This window comes from Fringilla coelebs, assembly GCF_963513975.1.
Source record: "Fringilla coelebs genome assembly, chromosome: 16".
Lineage (NCBI taxonomy): Eukaryota > Metazoa > Chordata > Aves > Passeriformes > Fringillidae > Fringilla > Fringilla coelebs.
The window spans coordinates 7437045-7458678 of record NC_140042.1 but is presented as its reverse complement, the minus strand read 5'-3'; the positions used below and the strand labels follow the sequence as shown (position 1 = coordinate 7458678).

Sequence of the window (21634 nt, the reverse complement as noted above, 5' to 3'; positions counted from 1 at the left end):
GCCTGTCCGAGTCCCGAAGGTGTCACGGCGTAGAGGGACCAGCTAAAAAGAAACTTTGAACAGGTAAATGGAGGCTTGGAAAAATAGCGAACATGTGCTAACAGAACAGTGGTGGCCCGTAGCGTAGTTCCTGAAGGAAGGTGTCTGCGTGCATCCCGGTCCGTAAGAGCCGCCTCTCCTGTTGTAACTTTAAAGCTCCTTGGACAATTAGGAGGGTAAGAATTGCTACAGGTTCTGATCTGTGAAAAAAACTGACCAAGGCAGTTGCTCCAAATCCGATATAAGAAAATCACCATTGGAAGCAAACTGCGCTGGAAGTAGAGAACAAATTAAAGTACTTGCTGCTTTTTTGCAGGATTTTTTACAAAGAAAGACATTGCAGATTTACACAATAATGTCAAGTAAGACATTACACTATATCCTTCTTAGATTAGGTTTGAATACATTCTTACCTGATTCCCATCATTTGTCTGTCCCAGGGGCTACACTACGAGCTAAAGCAGACACTGATACAAATCAAATGGGAAACCCAGAGAGGCAAGAGCACAACAGTAAATGTGTGTTAAATAAAGCATTTAATAAAATATCAGTATCTTATCTTTATTGTTACTTAAAGGATAAAAATCTCTGTAAGAGTTTAAGAGAATACTATTGCTTCAAGAATCACTTTTGATGTCTGACATCTAGTAAAGAGATTTTAAAATCTTTCAAAAGTTTCAAAAATTAAAAGTTGTAGGCATTACAAGTATATTTAGGAAAAAAAGGGCAAATAAAATCTGTGTCATTGAAATCTTTAAGGACTGGACTAGTAAAGTATTTAAAATATATGATAGAACAGAAAGTTAAGAATTGTAGCAACAGCTGCTCATACTCTAACTTTAGCACTTATAGTTTTATCTGTTCTCTCACACTTCATTAAAGAGTTACTTTATGATCAGCATGCTGATTTTTGTGTGTTTGAGCAACTTTGCTTTCTATCTATGTTAACCAAGAACTGTCCTTTTCATCCCATTCAGAGAATATAGATCTGACCTTATTTGACTGTCCTGATTCCATTAAGCATTAAACTTAGAGTTTAGCATTCAGACAAAAAATTGTATCCACTTTCAAGTTCTCATAGAGGGTCTAAGACACAAATATTTTTTGTTGCAAGAATTTTCTGAATTACTAGGAACAGTTCCAAGAGAGGTCAAAGCATCTGCATTAAAGGTGAGACCACTAGATTTCTCTTTCAGAAGTGCATATTCCCACTTGAAGTATCCACAACTTTTCTTATTACCTCCTTGCTTGCCAACTGGACAACAAAAAAATGCTCTGCCATGATTTGGGCCAGCATTTGACACAGAGAGTTTTTTGGCTCTTCGGCCGCAGTTACACAGAGGGGGAGTTGATTTTCCATTTCTCACAGCTCTTACAGACTCATTCAAATTGACTGTGGAGTTCAGAACTGCAGGAAATACTCTGGGCAAATTTGAACTTCTCAAAGGTAAAGAGTGATCAAAAGAGGAAGTTTTCTCTTGATATATATGAAAAGACTGCTTTTTTGCTGGTGGGCATGTTTTTGGACTAGTTGGCTTTCTTTTAGGAGCCTCTAAAGGAGTAGAGTAATTTCCAATTAATGCTGATTGTGCTGAAACAGCATTTCCCTTTGCAGATGGTAACTTAAAAGCTGAACATTTTGAAGTCTGCCTTTGTACCGTCCCTATATTATAGATTGTAGTATCAGGACTTTTGTAAACAACAGACCTCCGAGGTTCCGTGGGTGCTCTGGAAATTTCCTCCAAACTCTGATTATCTGAACTTGTCACAGCCAATTGTTTTGAAATAGTTTCTTCTTCAGACACTGTTAGACTATCTGTACTTGAGTGATCCTTGAGCTGAACAGAGTCTGAATTTTGTTCATATTGAGATTCTGGTATCAAAGCAACATCTTCCCAGTCTGTCAGCAGAGACAAGCACTCAGAACTGGTGCTGACATCCCCACTGGAGACAGTAACTGAGGGGATGGTGGTGGAGACAAGCACCAGCCCTGATCCCTGTACTGGGAGGCTGGGCCTGACTGTTCTCAGAGGCTGCCCAATGCTCAAACCCTGCTGGATGCCTCTTGGTGCAGGACTGGGACATGGCTGTGCCAGACCCAGGGGAACAGAAAATGTGTCAGGAGATGCTGCTGAAGAGCTTTGGCTTTGAGCAGTCCTTGAGCTGCTGCTGGGTACAACACAGACATCTGCAGAGGGTTCAGTGCAAGTGATCCGCCGTTCCCCAGCCTGTGGATTAGAATTTATCTTGTTTCCAGCAATACTCTTGTGTTTGTTCTCAGCCAGAGGTTTTGTTTCACAAGTTCCATCTCTAGATGTTTCAGGCCTGCTCTTACTTCCCAGTGGAGTCTTGTCAGTGACATTTACAGTCAGTGTTCTGGAAATTAAATTACTCTTCTGATGTGCCTAGGGAGTCCGTAAACAAAAGCAGATTTTGGAAAGTGAATACCCAGACATTTTGGGAACAAATGCACAAAATTAATAAGCATATCAGCCTAAGGATGTTCTTTCCAAATCACAGTCAGGATGCTAGGTTTATTATTTGAATAGCTCACCTTTCATCTGTATTCCAGGCTACAAAGCAAGTAGACAGGAAGATACAAAGTAGTGACTTACTTTATCCAAAGATTTAGTAACTTTCAGCACACATCCATCACAAATCAGCCTCCAAGCAAGACGAGCAGTATTCCGGGAATCATCCAACCCTTCAAAAGTATGGTTATATTAATGGCTTCTTTTTAACTGCCACTGGGAATAGTTCTTATTACTGGAAAAATGTAATCTAGGTAAGCCTTACAGGAATGACAAGGAGTTACAGAACCGTGACACTTAGTCATCTAGTTCAAAAAAGGGAATGGAAGTAGAAAATTCCAAATAATTCTCTGTGCTGAAATATCTGAAGGATTATCCATAGAGCTGAATATCAATTTACAGTTTTAAATATCCTTGCTCTTTTTATTAGTCAAGTAAAAAAAACCCACATTGTGCTGGAATTCTCTCACATTAACATGATATGCAGAGCTATCAGGTAAAATCAAGTTTCTTTATCTTCCCTCCACCTCTTTTCTTTTGCATCCTAGCAATTGATAAATTGATCTTGTGAACATACATTCAATAGCAGTAGAAGAGATTTCAGAAATGAAATCTCTGTATGAGGTTAGAAATAACAAACTGATCTCAGAGCACTTTGCCTTTCTTGTTTTGATGGTCTGTTGGACAGAACAGGGCATAACCTGAAACACTAGTAACTACTCAGAGTAATAATTAGCTGCTTTAGGTTAACTAGAGCTAAATAGTACTATTTAGCTTTATAAGATACATGTATTTATATATATATTAAAATGAGGATCATCATGCTTACCAGAATGTTCCCGTCCTTCAAAAGCTATCCCCAAATCCTGCAAAGCTCCATTTAGCCCCTTAGGCTTTCTGTTATAGAAGGCCTAAGGAAAGAAATGCAGGTGCTTAACATGAAGCATTTAAAAACCTTTCCCTAGTGAAGCAAAACCATTTCAGAAATATCCCCTTACAAATAATAAATCTCACAAGGCAATTAAGCAAGTTGGGTATCTGCATTTTACAGTGAGGATAAAACCATAAGTTACTTACCCTGTTAGAAATCAGAATGGAAAGAAACATGAATCCCTTCTCTCAGTTTTAAGCAAATCCATTCTGTCTGAGCTCTGGAGTCATTTGTCTGCACTCTATGGCTTACTTACACTGATGAAAGTCTTAACAGACCAGCACTGAAGAATACAACTATAAATAATACCTTACGATGCAATCAAAGCAGGGGTGTGAATATATTTGGCATAGCTATGAATTTTTTTGTAAGTGAAAAAAGTGAGTATTACTTCTTGCTCCTAATATGAGTATCTGATTTGACCACTGCAAAGGGGGAATATTCACACTGTTTATCTTTAGAGACCTAATGCTGCTGCCTACCTGTAAGGTACCTCCAAGTATCTCTAAACAGACTATAAGGACAACTTCCTACACAGCAATATAAGGCAGCAATAAGAGCACACAAAACAAAAAAGACAAGAAGCAAGAAGAACAAAACATGTCAGGAAAGGAAAAGCAGCTCATAAATTCTCATCATTTTCATTCTTTTATCAAACAACAATCTTTTCCTAGCATTAAGATTTCTATTCAAATTCACACAGTTCTAGGAGAGTTGGTTATTGAGCAGTAACAACACGAAATAAAACCAGGTTACTCTGGTTGCTGGGACATACAGCATTGGCTTGTAAGCCCAGGTACAGCCAGCCTTTGAGGTGAGTGTGGGTAGAAATGTTTCATGCCCTCACCCTGTACGTCGCTTTGAGATCAATCCAGGAATTGAGAATGTCGGGTTTGCGCAGCTGCTTCCTCTTACACTCGTAGTGCAAACACACACCCAGGTCCCAGTCTGTGCAGGGAGAACCACAGTCAATCCACCACTGCAGAACTGGCCTAAAATCCACATAGTGTGGCCTGTGTGTCCCTTTATGTGGCCTAAAAATCTACATAAATGGATAGAACACCAACACACTGTCAGCACTCTGTGCTGCTGGATGGCAGGAGGCACAGGCTCTGAAGTGGTTGACACAAGGGAGACCCTGTTAGTAATTAACTTCAGACAGTTAAAGATCTCAAAGATCTAAAGATCTCTAACTCATTTAGATACACTAAGAATGATCATACAGTTCACTAAAGTGAAAAATGTAACAATGTCAGACCCTGGAGTCAAAGATGCAGCAAACAGGGTTCCATGGATTTCATCTTTTCAGTCTTATCCCTGTATTCCATATTTTCAATACCTAATAATAGGATTTTGGCTGTATAGAAGTGAGGAAACAATCTCACTAGTGCCACCTAATGTTATTAATGTGCAGAAAAAGGAAATGAAACTGTTATTTACCTGTCCATGTAACAAAGGCACACACTTTTGCTTCTGAAGTAGAATTACTCTGACTATCTGTACTGAACATAATTTTCTTCTCCTTTTGTATCTTTTGAATCCATTTCATAAACTGTGATAAGCAAATGTTGAGAGGCACCCCTTGATCAACTTGATTCTTCAAGGAACAGAACAAGAAACATGTATGTGTTAGAATTCACTGAAATTCACTTGAGGTTTATTTCTTTATAGCCTCTTTAAATAAAACAGTAAACAGCAATTATACAATTGTGAAACAATGTTAAGTCATAATTATACCTGTGTTATGCCAGTTAGTTCTGTACAGAATTCAGAGAGAATAGGATGCTCCTGGGGCTGAACATACATGTGGAATTCAGATTCAATGGCTCCTGTTGAGGTGTTTAACAGGACTGCTGGAAATTCAACTGCAACAAACACAGAGAAGAAGAAACAAAACAAAGAAAACAGAACCAAAACACAAAGCCGGAAAGGTTAAAACTATTCACAGGAATGAGACCGTTTTCATATTGGTCTCTGCCAACTCAGCATATTCCATTATACATATATATATATATATAAACATAGAGTTAAGCATGATGCCAATAAAGCCAAGGTTGTGGCTTTGATCCCTGTATAGATCACTCGCTTCAGAGCTGGACTCAATGATCCTTGTTGGTCTCTTTCAGTTCAGAATATTCTGTGATTTATATATATATATATATATATATACACATACATACACTATACATACATATACACACATTTATATTATTTATATATCTATGATCCCTGAAACGCCAAGGGTTAAAAAGAACATAATACAAGGAAGAAGACACATAAAGACGACACACGGTTCCGGGCCAGCTCGGCGCACTCACTGATCTCGGGCCCGCGCCGCCCGCCGTCCCCCCAGCACGTGGCCTCGAAGTCCAGGACGATCAGGAAGGCGAAGCGCTGCCCCGCGGCCGCCCGCGCCCCGCTCCGCGCCCGTGCGCTGCTCCGCGCCAGCCCCAGCCGCCTGCGGACACCGACCGAGCTCAGGGGCCGCCCGCGGACACCGACCGAGCTCAGGGGCCGCCCGCCACCGCCGCGGCCCCTCCGCGCTCGGACACCGCCACCGCGCCCCGGCCCCGCACCTGGCCAGGCGCTTGGTGGCCATGGCCAGCTCGGCCGCCTCAGCGCGCTGCCGCCGTTTCGAAGCTCCCGCGGGCCCGCCCCCATCGCGCTCTCGGCGCTCGGCTGCTCCGGCCGCGGCCCCGGCGCCGCCCAGCGCGATGCGAGGGCCGCCGGGAGCGCGGGGTCGTGCCCGGCCGAGACGGGCCGCCTGAGCCCGCCGCTCCCGTGCGGGCCATGGCGAAGGGGCTGTGCCTCAACGGGCGCAAGCGGCCCGGCGAAGGCGCGGAGGGGCCGCGGAAGAGGCGGAAGGCAGATGGCGGCGGGCCGGGCCTGCGCCTCGAGGTGAGAGGCGAGCGGCCGGCGCTGAGGGGAGCGCGGTGCGGGCCGTGCGTCCCTTACGGCCGCTCCTCGGGCGCGCTGCTGTGTCCCGCGTTGGGGGGCTGGGAGTCAGCAAAGCCGCGTACAGCGACAGCCTACCGGGAGGGTCGGGTACAGCCAGTGCCTGCTGGCAGCCACACAGAATGTCCTGAGTTGTCCATAAGGCTCATCGAGTCCAGCTCCTGGCCCGGGAGTTGTGGCCAGTCCAGTCCCACCATGTGCCTGAGAGCATCGTCCAAACGCTTCCCGAACCTGAGCAGGTTTGGGGCCGTGACCGCTGCTCTGGGGAGCCTGTTAATGGTTTGGATTCTGCTCCAAGAGATGTGGAAAATAATTCATTGGGAGTGCTCAGCATTACATTTAAGGAATTTTGTTTAAAAAATAGATACATTCTGCAATATAATCTCATAAACAAAGCAGATCTTGGAAGGAGTGTTGTGTGTGCTCAGCACATGCACCGGTGAAGGATGCAGAGCAGCCCCACGGCGACACCTCACCCAGGGCACACTGAGTCAGCGCCCGTGGGACAGGAGTTGGTGTCTCCAGCCTGTGAGATCAGCCCTGTTTGTACCCGGTTAGAGACAAATTCCTGTGGTTGGCAGTACCCTCTCCTTGGTGAATCAAAACCTCTGCTCTTTGTGTGGGTTTTTTTGCAAAGCCTTAATTAGGCTGTATTGAAAACAACGGTGTCATTACTTGTCTCAGCTTGAGAGATGAGGCACTAGCAATTACACCAGCCTGTGCTGTTACTGCCAGATGATTCTTAACCACTGTAACCACGAACGTTGTCACCTCTCCTTAACTTCCTTACCCAGTGACAAATGTCTTAAAGAGCATACCAGCTCAGTCCCATGTGGGCAGGCTCTGTCCAAATTACTGAGCACACGGCTTGTTAGTGTGTGGGGAAAAAGAACTTCCAGTGGGCATTCATGCTGTGAGGTTTTACATTCTGTAGTGTTGGGTGGTGTTTTTCCCCCTGTATGCCTTGATGTCTTTTCATCACCTATAATAAGAATATCTTTAAAACTTTTGCAGGAGTTTTTTGGAAGAGGCTATCTGGTCAGTGGAGGTCACCAAAATGCCACATTTTTTTGCTGATTAGCCTTTAGAAGAATTTGTGCATTTAGGCTTAACTGCTGTGTAGAACTGTGTGGCACAGTCCCCACCTCATTTGCTCAGTGCTTTCTTTCTGCATCTTCCTTGGATTTTACTGAAGCATTTTTCCCTGCAGGGGTCAGCAAACCCTTGTGGCAGAGCAGATAGAGAGGCACTGTGGCACTGTAGATAGAGAAAACCTCCCATAGAGTGAGTTGCTACATGTAACACTTGTGCAATTGTTTGAAGCTCTACAGCAGCAAGTGGGGGAAAGGGTTGAGAGACCAGAATATTGTGTTTGCATATCAATTGTCTCCTTATGTTAATCTTTGTTAAATAAATCTTCAAAGTTAGAGTACCTGGGTTACTGAAATGTTGAGTAAATGTAATATTACAGTGGGATCTGAAAGGAAACTGTTGCCCATAAGGGGTGGAAGAGTCACTTTAAATGTAGCTGGCTGTATCCAGGTAGTTTCTTTTTCCTTCTTTTTTCATGGCCTGGTGATTACATGAAGCCTCTCTAACCAGCATTTCCCTTTCCCCAGGAGAAGTCGTGTCATTTGTCAGCAGCTCTGCTGGGTGAGGACTCTGAAATCAGCCAGGAGCAGCTGTATGAGCTGCTGAAATACGCAGCTCTGGGGAAATGCCACAACGCAGCACAGCCCAGGTACAGCCACAGCTGCAATCTGCCTGGTCTTCTGTTCTCCCCTGTGTGAAAGCATTCCTGCAGGAATATTGGCCGTGCTAGGTTTGGAGCACTTGCTGTGGAGTTGCCATAATGGCAGCCTGGATTGTGCAGATGTTGTTAGGCTTGGCCAGGAAGCAGAATTCTTCTTCTGGCAGAAATCCTACCATTCCAGAGTTTTGTTTCATGCAGTTTTGAAAAACTGAATGACTGCTGTGGAACTGAAGAAGCTCCACACACTGAGAAACAAAATACTCTGATAAAATATTAACACAAATATTAATGCATTTCATGTTAGATATAATCAAAACAGAGTGTTCTAGAGCATTTTAGAAAAAACAAAGACATTTTAGTCACTTCTCCTTCTCTCTGGGCCACTTCTCAGAAGTGAAGGGAAAGGGATTTCTCAGGACTGGAAGGCAAAGGCTGAGGAGGGTTTATAACCTTGAATGGCAAAAATGAAATTAAATTAATCTTCAAGTGAAACTCAAAGCAGAAAAATACCCTACTTTAGATTTTAATAGTGAATAGAAAATTATTTTGTGAAACTTATTTTGATTCATTGATTCACCAGACTGCATGACTACAGTTGAAGTTGCTGGTCTATTCACATTCTGATGCATATGAATGAGGTATACATGTCTTGAAATGGTATGCAGCAGAAATTTGCAATAACTCTTTTTTCTCTGTCTCCAGTACTCTGCTGCTTCCAGGAATATGTGGCTGTTTGAGATAAGCTATAAAGCCTCTTCTTATTGAAGTCATTTGGCACTTTGCCATTTACTGACTTAAAAGCTGGTCTGGTTCCAACTTTTTTTTTTTTTAAGAGTGCTTGATAATTGTTTTGCTTTAATTTTTATATATATATATTTTTAATTATTGCTCTTTTTTAACTGCAGCTGGTGCCGTATTTATCACCAAAGCCACCTGGCTGGGGTTGTGGTTGTTGTTCTGCAGGAAATGAGCCAACTCCATTTCTACAGATTCTATTTACAGTTCAAACACCTCAGGAAAGTGTTCCGCCATGTAAGTTCCCAGACTGCATCCTTGTCCTCTAAACTTCTTCCAGTCCTGAAACCACATCCCATGGATAATGGCTGCAGTGGAACTACTGCCTTTTCCAGGAATGTGGCCATCCTTGACAGCAAGTGACAGGATCTGTTTGCAGCAGTTGTCAGCTCAGAACAAAGGACAGGGCTTTGATATTAGGAACAGGATTTCAACACTTATGTCTTTGAAGCCTTACCAGGTGAAATGTTTATTGATGTTTCAATCCTCTGACTGTTACGTATCCTGCATCTACAGGATGTCAATTAGATTATAAATATCTTGGAATAATTTCAGTAATTTGGAATTTACTGTGAGTGAGGAGACTCTCTATAGAGTTATGCTAGTCCCACTGGTTGAAAAATATCACTCGTATTATTTGCACTTTATGTCAAGTTTCTCCCATTTCCCAGAAAGATTATTAAAATAATTAATTTTCTGACTTATAAGCAACATTTTTGAAAGAAGTAGAAAGAAAGACTTGAATTTAAGCTTCTAGAGAGTTCTTCCTGAACTGCAGCAAATGTAAATCACAACTTAACTGGAAAGACTGGAACTAGCTGTAGTTTCTATCAAAGAAGGTCTTGAGATTTGCCTTCTTGATCATATCAGGCAAGGCAGATCTGTCCTGTAGTACAAAGAATCCTGTATCATCCCTCATTGGAACAGGTTTGGTTTGCGTTGGGTTTGTCTACTTGCTAAAACACCAAATGTATTGCCACTATTTTTCATCCTCCTCTGAATTTGGCTGGCTTGGGGATCAATGAACTCCTAATTTTCTTCTTATCTCTGCCTGTCTTTCAAAGTCACTAACACGTTTTCACATTTTCTTTTTTCAGAGATTCACATTAGCACCTTCTGCTAACTTCCCAGTCAGCCTGTATGGAGAAGGAACAAACCTGAAACCTCAAAACACTCCACAAGGTATTTTGTTTGGGTTTGCATTGTCTCTTTCAAGACAGTGACTCACTTTGAACAAAGATTTATAACTTTGCATCCTCTGCAATCCCAGTGTGCTGCCATGGTAAACTTGTTTAGAAAGGAAGGCATACAATGGCTTAAACCACGAGGCTTCTTACCCTGACTAGTTCAGTAACTTATGTTGGGCTGATTGTCCAAGTGAATGCAAAACAAGAGAGTTTTTAACATATTTAATCCCAATCCCTGCTGCTTTACTACCCATCCTCAGATGTATCTAGTAAAAGAGAGAGATATAAGTTAGGTTTGAGCTAAGAAGATGCTATCTTTTTCTCTGACCCTCTCTCTCTCTCCAGTCTGTTGTTCCAGGTAGTGATTTAGAATGGTGCAGCCTCCAAGTGTTGATCTGATGCAGAAACTGAGCTTGACAGATGCTTCTGTATTTTACAGGCTTGACTTCCACCAGCAGTGAATGCACTACTAAAAGCTCAGACTTGCAATGTGATCCCATCATTCAGCGATATGGAGAAAAAAAACAAGGCCTTACAAGCTATACTCTAACTTTAGAAGAGCAGAAAAAAAATGACTATCCCATAGAAGGTCAGTTTTTGGGTGAGGGCTGTTTATTGTTTTGTTGTGTTGGGGGTTGTTTTTAGTTTTGACAGCTTAGTGATATGTTTTGTCATATGAGTTGTAGAAGAAAGGTCTTCTTCTTATTCCCAGGTGTGTTTTCCCTCCAGGTTCCCCTGGATGCAAGGGATACATCTCCACAGAGTGTGATCAGCAGAGGACAGACAGCAGCCCCCTTTTTGGTCTGGATTGTGAAATGGTAAAAATCAGTGTGTGTGGCCTTACAAAATAGAGTCAGGCACCCAGCTCTTATCAGCTCTTCCCAAGTCAAGCACTCTGTGTATTTGTTAAACCATTTCTGATATCTTAATATCTGCTGCCAGTCCCTTCCTTATGGTACCAGTGCTAATGCAGCCATGGAGAGGCCCCAGCAGTGGTTCTGGCTATGAGACAGAAATAATATCCTGAGCAGAGAGCTCAGTTCTCTTGGCTCCCAGAGCAGCAACTGGATCCGCCAGGGCTGTCAGCAATGCTGCAATAACCCATGAGACTGCTGTGGAATTCCTCCTCAGCTCTCTCCAAGGTTTGGGAAAGGAAAGATACTTCCCTGCCACACATCTTTCCTTTGGCCATCGCAGTTCCTCTGGCAGCTTCTTGCTGAAGAGTCCTCCTTTAGTGCAGTTTTAGCTCTGCAGAGATGCCTTGCTGATGTTTGGCATCAGCATTGAGTAACTTGCTACAACCTGGGCTCTGCCTTTAAATTGTACAGTGTCCGTGGGGCTGGTGCTGTCAGTGGCATTTGTTCAGTGCAGAGGGCACAGACTGATTCTGTGAAATCAGCACTTCTTTACAATGTTTTTCTGTGCTGTGCTTGCCTGTGTGTTTGCTGTGCTTACAGCGCACATTTAACAATTAGAATGAAGCACAGTAGAGTATAAACCCACCAGCTGTGAGTGGTAGATCTTGAAGTCAAGGAACTCCTTCACAGTGATGCTGCTGCAGCCAAAGCAGATGTTAGTTAAGGTTTTTGAGTGGCAGCATCATGCTGATTCAACAACTGCCTCTGCTTCTTCCTGACAGTGCCTGACTGCAAAAGGGAACGAAGTCACCCGTGTGTCGTTGGTGGATGCACGGGGTCAGTGCCTCCTGAACGAGCTGGTCAAACCTGAGAGCACAGTGGTCAACTACCGCACCAGGTCACTGGCACAAACCTTCCTTATCTCTCTGTCTTTCAGAGCTGCAGCCTTTTCACATTCAGCCTGTTACACAGGGCCTTTCAGAAACCCCTTGGTTTGCACAGATGCCTGGTGCCTTTCCCTCAGTGTTAGGAATACAGTTCTTGCTGTGTGACTGAAGTGACCAACATGATGTGTACGGTGTGGGGCTACCAGGCAGAACCACTGCCATTGTGCACTGTCCATGGGAAAGTTCTGTTACAAATTAATGATACACAATACAAGTTACTCTTCTTCATGGTTATAAAATAAGATGGAGTCCATAGCTAAATTTGCTCATATGTAAAAAGTGCATAGAGCTTGTACACACCTTTAGGGTGGGGTTCAGGATCGTAACAAAAGCAGGCAAAACTCAAAGCTTGTCTTCTTCAAAACTTCACCTGGCTTTATCCAGGAGGTTATGTCCCAGTCCCCTCAGGTTACTTGGAAGCATCTCCTTCCACCATCAGACTTGCAGTATTTCCTTACCTGTGCTATCTGATGCCAACTGCATTACTTAAGAATACCTGGGAGAAATAAACTTTTGAAACAGATGTGGTAGCACTCTTAGCAGTTTAGCTGCAGTATATCCTCTGATGTTGGAACAGAAAACAGTAAATAGCATTCTGTGATTAGCTACACTGAGTTCATATTCATATCACAGGACCTGCTTTCCAGCAGTAATATTTTCCAGCATACACTTGCTAATGTATTGCTTTTAACTTACCCAACTTTTGTTTTGAAGATTCTCAGGAATCACAAGGAAAATGCTTCTTCCAGTGAAGACAAGACTGTCAGACATCCAAACCAGGCTAAAAAAAATGCTTCCCCATGATGCAGTATTGGTGGGTCATTCTTTAAATTCTGATCTTCAGGCTTTGGAAGTGAGTATGTTTTTAAGACTGTTTTTCCCAACCCTATGTTACTCATTTCACATCTGAAAACTCTTTAACAATTTCTCTTTTTATTAGTGAACACTTGTTAATTGCTTTTTGTTATGAGTAGCCCTATGTTTGTAAGGATTAAAAGTCAAGAACTCTCCTTACAGCTATAAAATTTGCAAGGGGCTGTTCAGAACCCAAAAGAGAGAAGTCTGTGCAGACACAGATATTGTGTCAAGTGCAGCTTTACCCCTCTGCTTCAGCCAGATGCTTCTGATAGCTCTGTCACAGGGAGAACTGAAGTCCTTTCTGTGGGTAATTTAACCAATCTAAAATGCTTGAATCATGGTTAATCTTTCTAACCCAATAACTTCCCACTAGAGTGGGAAGTAGAAAGGAGAGTTGGACTTGTTTCATTATTCCTTTTGCTCTCTTGTGAATGAAGTATCTGTCAGGGAGAAACTGGCAACTGAAATTAAAAGACAGAGGCACAGAAAATTGTGGAGTTACTGTCCAGTTCTGTATGTCTGCTATTCTTAAACTATAGTGGTGATGATTTTTCTCCTCCAGATGATCCACCCCAGTGTTATTGATACTTCACTGCTTTTTGCCAGAAGTGAAGGTCGAAGATTTAAGCTAAAATTTCTAGCCAAAGCTGTTTTAGGGTAAGATTATTACTGTACTGTCATGGGAAAGACTAGAAACTGTCATGGTGGGTCGTAGGGTCTTACTCTGCTGCTAATAGTATCAGAATTCTTATTTTGTTACTAAGATTCAAAAGAAAGGAGCAGGTTGTGCAAGTAAGACATGGTAAAAAGGAATTTACTGGCTGCTTGAAACATCAGGCAGCATAATAAATGGGCTTGTCTTTGAGCAAGCAGGAATGCTGTGACCCAACCAGATCTGAATCCCAGCAAAACTCGCCTTCCTGCAGGGTTGTGGAGCTGTATTGAATTGTAGAACAACAGAGGTACTCTGGCTCACACAGATGAGAGCTGCCTCAGTTGGCAGGAAAGAAAGGTTAATGCATGAAAGTCTGATTTATTGACTTAAATCATATTTCTCAGTGTCAGCTACCACTGGCTAGTATCTTAGTGAGATAGTTCTCCCCATGCCCACAGTGAATGCTAATACTCTGCAGTGCCAAACTTCACTGAACTGGAGGTTGCCTTCCTCTCTGTGTGCAAATTGTGAGTTGGGCCATTGGTCAAGAAAGAAGTAAAATTTAAAAATAGTCATGCATGAGAGTAGCAAGTATTAGCATTGCTTCTGTAAAATTTCCCTTGTGCTTGGCACTGGTGAGGCCACACCTCGAGTGCTGGGTCCAGTTCCTGGCCCTCGGTTTGGGAAGGACGTTGGGACACTCGAGTGCATCCAGAGGGGACAACGAGGCTGGAGAGGGGCTGGGAACACAAACCCTGTGAGGAACCACTGAGGGAGCTGGGGGGGCTCAGCCTGGAGAAAAGGAGACTCAGAGGTGACCTTATCACTCTCTACAGCTCCTGAAAGGTGGCTGTAGTCAGGTGGGGGTCAGTGTCTCTGTCCAGGCAGCACTGACAGAACCAGAGGATGCAGTCTTAAGCTGTGTCAAGGAAAATATAGGTTGGATATTAGGAAATAGTTTTTTACAGAAAGAGTGATAAAGTACTGGAATGGCCTCCCTGGGGAGGTGATGGAGTCACCATCCCTGGATGTGTTTAAAAAAAGATTGGATGTGGCATAGTGCCATGGTTGAGTAGAGGTGTTAGGGCTGGGTTGGACTTGATGATCTTGAAGATCTCTTCCAACCTAGTAATTCTGTGATTCTGTAAATTCCATAAAACATTTTGCTCAACATTGCAAAAGCATTTCTTGCAGTAACTTTTGGGAATATTTCATAAGAATGCTGCTGCACAGAACTGAATTCCTTTTTGGAGAGGGGAAAGCTCTTTTGCCTGAAAAGGACCCAGTTTAGAAAAGACAGGATGTTGGTCAGTGTGGAAAAACAGATAACCTGCCTGTACACTTAATTTTGATGCCCTAGGAAGGAGATTCAGTGTGAACAGAAGCTTGGGCATGATCCTACAGAAGATGCTAGAGCTGCATTGGAGTTAGCTCAATTCTTCATTGAGCAAGGACCAACAAAGGTATGTATATCTAATTAAGTTTTCTGTCCTAAACTACAGAACATAATGTTGTGCTTTCAAAGAAAAAAAAACCCTCCACTCCTGCCCATCCTCCTGTTGTTTTTAAAGAGAAAATGGAGCTGTGATAGAGGGCCCAGTTTTGACAGCTTGTTATTTCCAGCCTATATCAAGGTACAACCTGGCACTACCAGTGCTCAGTACTCCCTGACATCAGCCAGCATTGCTGCTGGTCCTGAAGAGGGGCCCTGGGTAAAGAAGGACTGAGACATTTCCAGGCTGCAGGAATGCCTGTAATTTCTAGATCAAAGAAGAGAGAGACCTTGTGTGTTGTGGTAGTGATTCAGCTGGTTTTATGAGTCCCTTGTGCTGTTGATTTCTGAGAGAACTCTTTTGGAGATGACTGCCTGTTGATGCTGTGAGTGCTGCATGCTCAAAAATGACAACAGAAAATAATAAGGCAAGAAATTAATGTCCATGTTTCTTCACTGCTGGAGTGTGCCTGTGTGACTCACAGGGAGAGCACAGGCTTTTTGTCAGCTACAATTAGCTGATGAGATGAAAGCCAGCTAACAATCTTCTTCCTTCCTCAAGGTAGCAGAATTAAACTTGGAGATGCTTCTGACAGCTGAAAAACTGGCTGAGGTCTCACAGAACAAAGCTGTGCTACAGCCACAAGGATGTGGGTTCCAGGAACAGCTGAATGAGCCTCCACCATTATCCAAACCATGGTAATTAGATTCTCAAATATGTGTGTTTTTCCTTCAGTTGAATCCTCAGTAAAATCAAACAAGTGCCTTACATTTTTCAGAAGCAACCAGGATCTTCAGACAGACACAAATAATTGCAGCATAGTGCTTAAAAACTTTAGGCAGTTTCATCTCAAATTTCACAGAGTATTTTCTAGGCTTCTTCTGATGTTGTGGACAAGAATATTCTTTCAAATTTCTTAACTGCATTATAATTCTCTGACAAGCATTTCTTGAAAGTTTTTATTCCCCATATTGAAAAGTATTGTGATTCACAGTGTACTTCTCTCTGCTAGTTTTTTAGATTGTCTGCAGGTGACTGGCCAAAAACCCCTCCTTTTGGGCAGACAGGGATTAGACTCTTCTGGCCTGTGTCAGAGTAACCTGAGCACTTCAAACAAACAGGTGAATGGACTTAGAGTGGGTTGGTCTAAGCATCAAAATAGCTCAAAGTTGTTCTTGTTCTGGGAGTGGGTAGATGAGTCCTATTTTAAAAGCTGCCTGACAGTGCTGTTAGCAATAGTGTTAATACCAGGTTAGCTAAATCCATTTGAGCATTTCGGAAATGAGCTTTGATCCTCTGCATCCTCTCATGACTCACCAAGGAAGAATTTCTGCCTGAGGACTTTCTTGGACAATAATGAAAATTAAAGTTGGGAGTTAAATTCAATAGCCTTGTTCTTGATCCTCTGCAGTACAATTGTCTTGTACCTCTTTGAGCCTTGTTTTCTCTTGTCCCTCCAGATCCTTCAGAGAGCCTTGGAAGATGTTCCCCTGTCCAAATTCAGTATCATTCAGTTCAGTTTGGGTCCAGAGTACCTTGCATCTCACCTTCATGCTGGACTTCATGAAAAGGTATTATTTTTTGTTTGAGAATAGTCTTCATGCTGAGCTTGTAGAGAGATGTGATTTCTCAGGAGGCACTGAGTAGTTAGTTCCTTTGCTTTGTGAAGTGCCTTCTCTAATCTGTGTTCCAACAGGTGAGAAGCAAGCTGACTGACATGCTGACAATTTACGCAGGTCCTTTTGAAGAAAACTTCTGCATGAAGTCTGTGAAGAAAGAGTTTGGGAGGTGTGGACCAATCCAGTCCCTTACAGTGGTAACTGAAACATTCCAGGTGAGGAGCACTCAAAGGTTGCAGACAGGCTAAGAAGGTCTGAGTAAACTCTTGCAAAGATACAGATTAGAACCAAAGAAATACCAGTTATTCTGTTTCAAGGGTTTTTTGTGGTAGTTTAGTCATCAACTACAATCATTCAGGGCACCTAAAAAGCTACTCCACACAATGACAAGAATAAGTGCAGCTCAGGTGCTGCTTAGAGGACTTTGAGTGCTGGGGAAGCTGAGGTGATTTTTGTCCTTCTGAGGAGAACTGATATGTTAAGGCCTTTAATAGCCAAAGGAGAAAAAAAAGGGTGATATTAATTGAAGAGTTAATTGAAGGGGGTTTTAAACAGCTAGAGTATGTGGAATATTACATATTTTACCCTCAAACTTTTTTATATTATTCTAATTTTAAAAGAAAGCCAGACTTTATTGAGACCTGGCTTTTTAAAAGGGAGGGCTAATGTGTCTCACTGCTAAACCTGAAGTATCTTACTCTGCTCTTTCAAGCCCTATGTCTGTATCCAATACGAAGTGCTGGAAGCTGCCCAGCTTGCTGTGGAAAGCCTGAATGGAGCTGAGGTAGCAGGATCCTGCATTAAGGTAAAGGCAAACAGCAAAAGTTATGTTCAGCTCAGGCACAGCCTCCAATACATCTGAAACATCACAGCAGTGTGTCTGGGCAAATGCTTGTGCTCTTACAGTCTCCCTGTCCCTGCACAATTCAGGGCCACTGACATAAAGGAAGTGGCTAGATCCCTCTTGTTTTTCCTGTTTGCCTGTCAGCAGAAGGGAGTGAGAAAGAGTTCTGACCTCCAGCTGCAGCTTGAAAAGGCACATCCAAGTAACAGGGCTATACAGAGTATGGCATTTTAGTTTTATAGCTTTTCTGCATTACAAATATGATCTCCCTTTATCATGACTAATTAAGTTGGCCTTCATTAGTCATATTTATTTCAAGTGATGAAAAAGAACCTGTCTGCTTTTGGTAATGGGAGAAAAATACTTTAAAATAGAAGCTCAGAACACAGAGCAGTGTAGGCTGACTTGCTTTTTATTCCTGCTGCATCCACCCCAGGTCCAGAGACCAGTCACTGCAGCAACACTGGACTGCAATGTTCTGATTAAGGAATTAGAACTGGATGTAGAAAATGAAGGTGTGATTTATGTGGCTGGACTAAAGAAGTCATTAACAGAGACAGACTTGCAAGAAGAATTCAGCCAGTTGAAAGACCTGGAAACACTGTTCCTGCCAAAGGATCTTCAGAGTGGAAAGCACAGGAACTGCTGTTTCCTCAGTAAGTAGCTTCACACACAGCCTGCAGATTTCCTTCAAATAAGCTCCTTCAGCAGCCCTTGGGACTTTGCACAGACACAGCAAGAGCTACTGAAACCCAGGTAGGCTCAAAGGGATAGTATTTAAAATGCTCCAGTGAAAGCACATATTGTTTGGAGGAGCAATTTACAGCTAAATATTTAAGAGGAAAAAGCACCTGCTTAAAAAAAACCCAAACATTTACTTAAAAAAATTCCAAGGTAACTAATGGGCTCCACACTTCCATGTGAGGGGTGGCTACTGTGCAGCTTCACACAGCCCAGGAATCACCTGTGAAAGGTGAGAACAGCTCAGTGGGTGCTGCTGCAGCCAGCTGGCATTTCTAGTCTGATGTTTATCTGTAGCAAGATGAGGATCTGCTGCAGTGATTTGCTTCTCATCTCCCTCCTGCTCCACACCTTTAGCCCTGCCTTGCAGGTGCCAAGGAGGGCAGCATTGCCAAACCATGTTCCCTTTGCATTTCAGAATTCCAGAAAAGCCAGAGCGCTGTGGATGCCCTTGAAGCCATAAATGGATGGACCATGAAGGGTAGTGAGCTAAGAAGTAGGAATGCCCTTGCTCCTGGTCACCTCTGGAGATGGATTTGGCAAATGAATCACAGCAACGGGAAGCAAGGAAAACACATCTTCTATGAGAAAATGGAGCAGCTGTCTGACTCTGTGAGTGTGGGGCTCTGCTGATGGTTGTTGCAGTTAGTGGGGAGGGACTGCCCTGGGAACCTGGAGAGGTAACTTTGAGCTGACTGAGGTGCAGAGCTGCTTGTGACTGAATGGGTTCCTTGTGCTGGAGCAAAGGAGCTGCTAAAGATCAGTGCAGCTTGAGAGATAACACCACACAAGATAACGTGCTGTTTGCAGGGCACTGCATAACACTGAAACCAGCATAGCTGCACAGGGCAGTGGGTGGTGCTGCCCAGGAACTGAAACCTGGCACTGGAGAGCTGACAGGGCACAGGGGGCACAGGGAGAGGTGAGTGGCTGTGTGGCTGTACAGGAAAGAAGAGCTCTAGCTGAGAGCTCTGGAGGTGCAGCTCCCATTTTTGCCATGGTGCCTGAGGCTCTCCCTGCAGCTGGGCCACTGCACTGCCAAGTGCCAGGCAGGAGCAGCATCACTGCTGCCCTCACCTGTGCCATCCCCACACACTTAGAAGTATAATTGCTGATGAATGGGGGACTTTAATGCTTCTATTCTCTTATGCAGGAGCAGGATCTAAGGAAAAAGGTGAAGAAGTTAGACCAGCATATCAAAAAGCTTTATAGGAGCCTGCAGAATAACACCCTCTGTGTTGTTCTCTTTCCTGGAGTGAGCAGGTAACTTGCTACCTATTTTGCAAAGAACCAAGGAAAATACAGAGCTGAATATTTTTATCTTAATCTATTAAAAATTAAAGCCCTGCACAAGGAAGAGAAAGCCCAAGAGAAAGGCTGAAGCTGTTGTACTTAATCTGACTTTCATGTTTGGTCAATAAAACCTCAGCCCTAAGTTCTGCCCACAAGCAGGCCTGAGTGAGAGTTCATGTATCTGAGGGTCCACAGTGCTGATTAATTGTACAGATCTTATCAGCTCCCCCACCTCCCCCAGAGGATGTTTCATCCCCATTGACAGTGAGATAAGTTCTGTGTGGCCATGAGAGAATCAAGCAGAGTTTCCACAGCAGGCAGGAGTTTTTGGTTTCTAAAACCACCAAATTGCAGCAGCCAAGGCCTGACCTATCAGTTGTTGTGTTGTGGTACCCCACACTGTGCTTCAGCCACAGCTGATCAAGGAGGTGCTTCATGCCCTTGTTCTCATGTGATGGACAAAAATGAGAAAACCCAAATTTGTTCAGAGTCCTTCAGCTTTTGTAGGAAGGAGCAAGTTGTGAATTTGAGTTGGGCTGCAGTGCTGCAGGTATTGGGGATACTTCCCTGGAGTGGGCTTCCTGCATTTCAGCCCCTGGGCCTGAACTGCCACAGTCTCACTGTTTAATTATTAACCAGAAAGGTTCAATCTTTCCTAAGCAAAGCCCTGGTTACTGAGGACATACTTCAACAGCCTTCTGTGCTCTGTCACTGGTCAGCCTAATAAAGGTCACATCTACCTTTCTGCTGCCTTCTTTGGGCTAAAACTGCATCTGTTCCTGCGTTTCTGAGCAATCATTTGCCTCTCTACACACTGTATCATCTCAGGTACTCTGCACACTAACCTGTCACCCCATTGGAAGGTTTGAGGCAGGGATGGCTGTGACCTGCAGTCCCACACCTCATGTCCTTTGCAGCAGAGTCACTGGGCTCAGCATATCCCAATTTAACTTTTTAAGGGTCATTTCCAACTATTCTTGCTTAGCACGATCTTCCATCACCAAGGGGTAGGAATCCTACCAGCAGAACAGGTGGAATCAGGAATCTCCATCCACAGGGAGCCTGTGGGAGCCCACAGAGCTTGGCTCACACTCAGGCTGCTGAGTGGGTTGGATGGGAGCTCCATCTCAGGCTGGGAAGAGATTTCTTGCCACATGTGAGGTTCCTATATTACTGTTTCCCTAAGGACCAACAGTTTAGAGGAGGCTTCTTGATTAAAAAGGATACCAAATAACTGTGGGGTGGAAAAAGAATTAATTTTTCAATGTGCTGACCTGGGGGGTTGCAGGCCTCTCACTGCCAGCCCAGCAGTTATGTGCATGAAGGCTGAACTGAGCAGAACTAACACAACTCTTGTTTGTGTTGCAGCACACATGGATCACAAGCCGGCCTTGGTCTGATGGGAATAAAAGATGATGAAGGGAGGAGTGCTTGTTAAACTGCCAAGTTTTTAAGCAAAGTCTTTTGTTAAGATATTTTTAATTACTTTAAATATTGATGTCTTTGTAAAGATCTCTTACCATAAGAACAATAGGCTTTCACTCTGTATCTTCCAAAATGTCTAAAAATAAAAGCCATTCAAAGTGTCTTAAAGCACAAACCCTTTTCCATTAACCCTTCTTGCTGTGGGAAGGTCGGGCCAGGCAGGTGCTGGGGCCAACTGGAGCAGTGCTCCACAGGAGCTGGGCAGGACTGGCCTGTGGATGTCATTCCCTGCTGGACACCAAGGTACCGGCTGGGGATCTCCCCTGGAACATCCCAGGCCATCAACCAGCCAGCCAGGGCAGTGCAGAGCCTGCAGCAGCTGCTCAGCAGTTAACAGCCAGCCCAGGAACTGCGTGGATTTCTGGAACTGTGCGGTGCCAGCTCCTGAGCTGGAGCCGCTGCCTCCTTTCTGGGAAAGTGCTGTACTTAGTCCATGGAAAGGAGGAATCAGTGATTCATACTTCTTGGACAATCTCCACTTTCTCCTCCCTCCATGACCACCCCCACCCTCCCCTTACACACAAAAAAAAAAAAGAAAAAAGAAGTTTCCTTGTGGCTGTGGGAGGGGCAAGGGATGTTTTAAGGAAAGCACATGGCTGTGAGGACTTTGCACAGCATTGCTTTCCACAGGGATCTAAAAGCAGGATGAGA

At 43.6% G+C, this 21634-nt stretch overlaps 2 protein-coding genes across 3 annotated transcripts; one reads left to right on the top strand and one right to left on the bottom strand.

The window, feature by feature from the left end:
- Window positions 1–1106: 1106 nt before the first annotated feature.
- Window positions 1107–6162, bottom strand: ERI2 (ERI1 exoribonuclease family member 2; the record flags this gene model as incomplete). The annotated part of the gene is made up of 7 exons (XM_084216589.1): window positions 1107–2444; window positions 2655–2743; window positions 3400–3481; window positions 4349–4449; window positions 4942–5098; window positions 5239–5366; window positions 5820–6162. 7 exons carry the CDS (start codon window positions 6160–6162, stop codon window positions 1107–1109), a joined length of 2238 nt encoding a protein of 745 aa, XP_084072715.1.
- Window positions 6163–6240: 78 nt separating this feature from the next.
- Window positions 6241–21075, top strand: REXO5 (RNA exonuclease 5). Of its 2 annotated transcripts, none has more exons than XM_084216171.1 (19): window positions 6241–6399; window positions 8079–8197; window positions 9115–9241; window positions 10102–10186; window positions 10631–10780; window positions 10921–11009; window positions 11831–11946; window positions 12710–12848; window positions 13416–13510; window positions 14869–14971; window positions 15563–15699; window positions 16014–16122; window positions 16462–16572; window positions 16698–16835; window positions 17333–17425; window positions 17901–18120; window positions 18624–18817; window positions 19359–19468; window positions 20867–21075. In XM_084216171.1, the coding sequence occupies exons 1-19, from the start codon at window positions 6292–6294 to the stop codon at window positions 20934–20936; spliced, it is 2313 nt and encodes a 770-aa protein (XP_084072297.1). In that variant the 5' UTR covers window positions 6241–6291; the 3' UTR covers window positions 20937–21075. The 2 variants fall into 2 exon arrangements, with proteins under 2 accessions (XP_084072297.1, XP_084072296.1); XM_084216170.1 differs by having other exon boundaries at window positions 8076–8197.
- Window positions 21076–21634: the final 559 nt, after the last annotated feature.

What these genes read in the sequence shown, in the direction of transcription:
- REXO5 (XM_084216170.1), top strand. Translation starts at nt 6,292, where the DNA reads ATGGCGAAGGGGCTGTGCCTCAACGGGCGCAAGCGGCCCGGCGAAGGC. An exon ending in TGGTAACTGAAACATTCCAG is followed by an intron (nt 16,836 to 17,332) that starts GTGAGGAGCACT and finishes TGCTCTTTCAAG; the next exon opens with CCCTATGTCTGTATCCAATA. An exon ending in TAGCAGGATCCTGCATTAAG is followed by an intron (nt 17,426 to 17,900) that starts GTAAAGGCAAAC and finishes CATCCACCCCAG; the next exon opens with GTCCAGAGACCAGTCACTGC.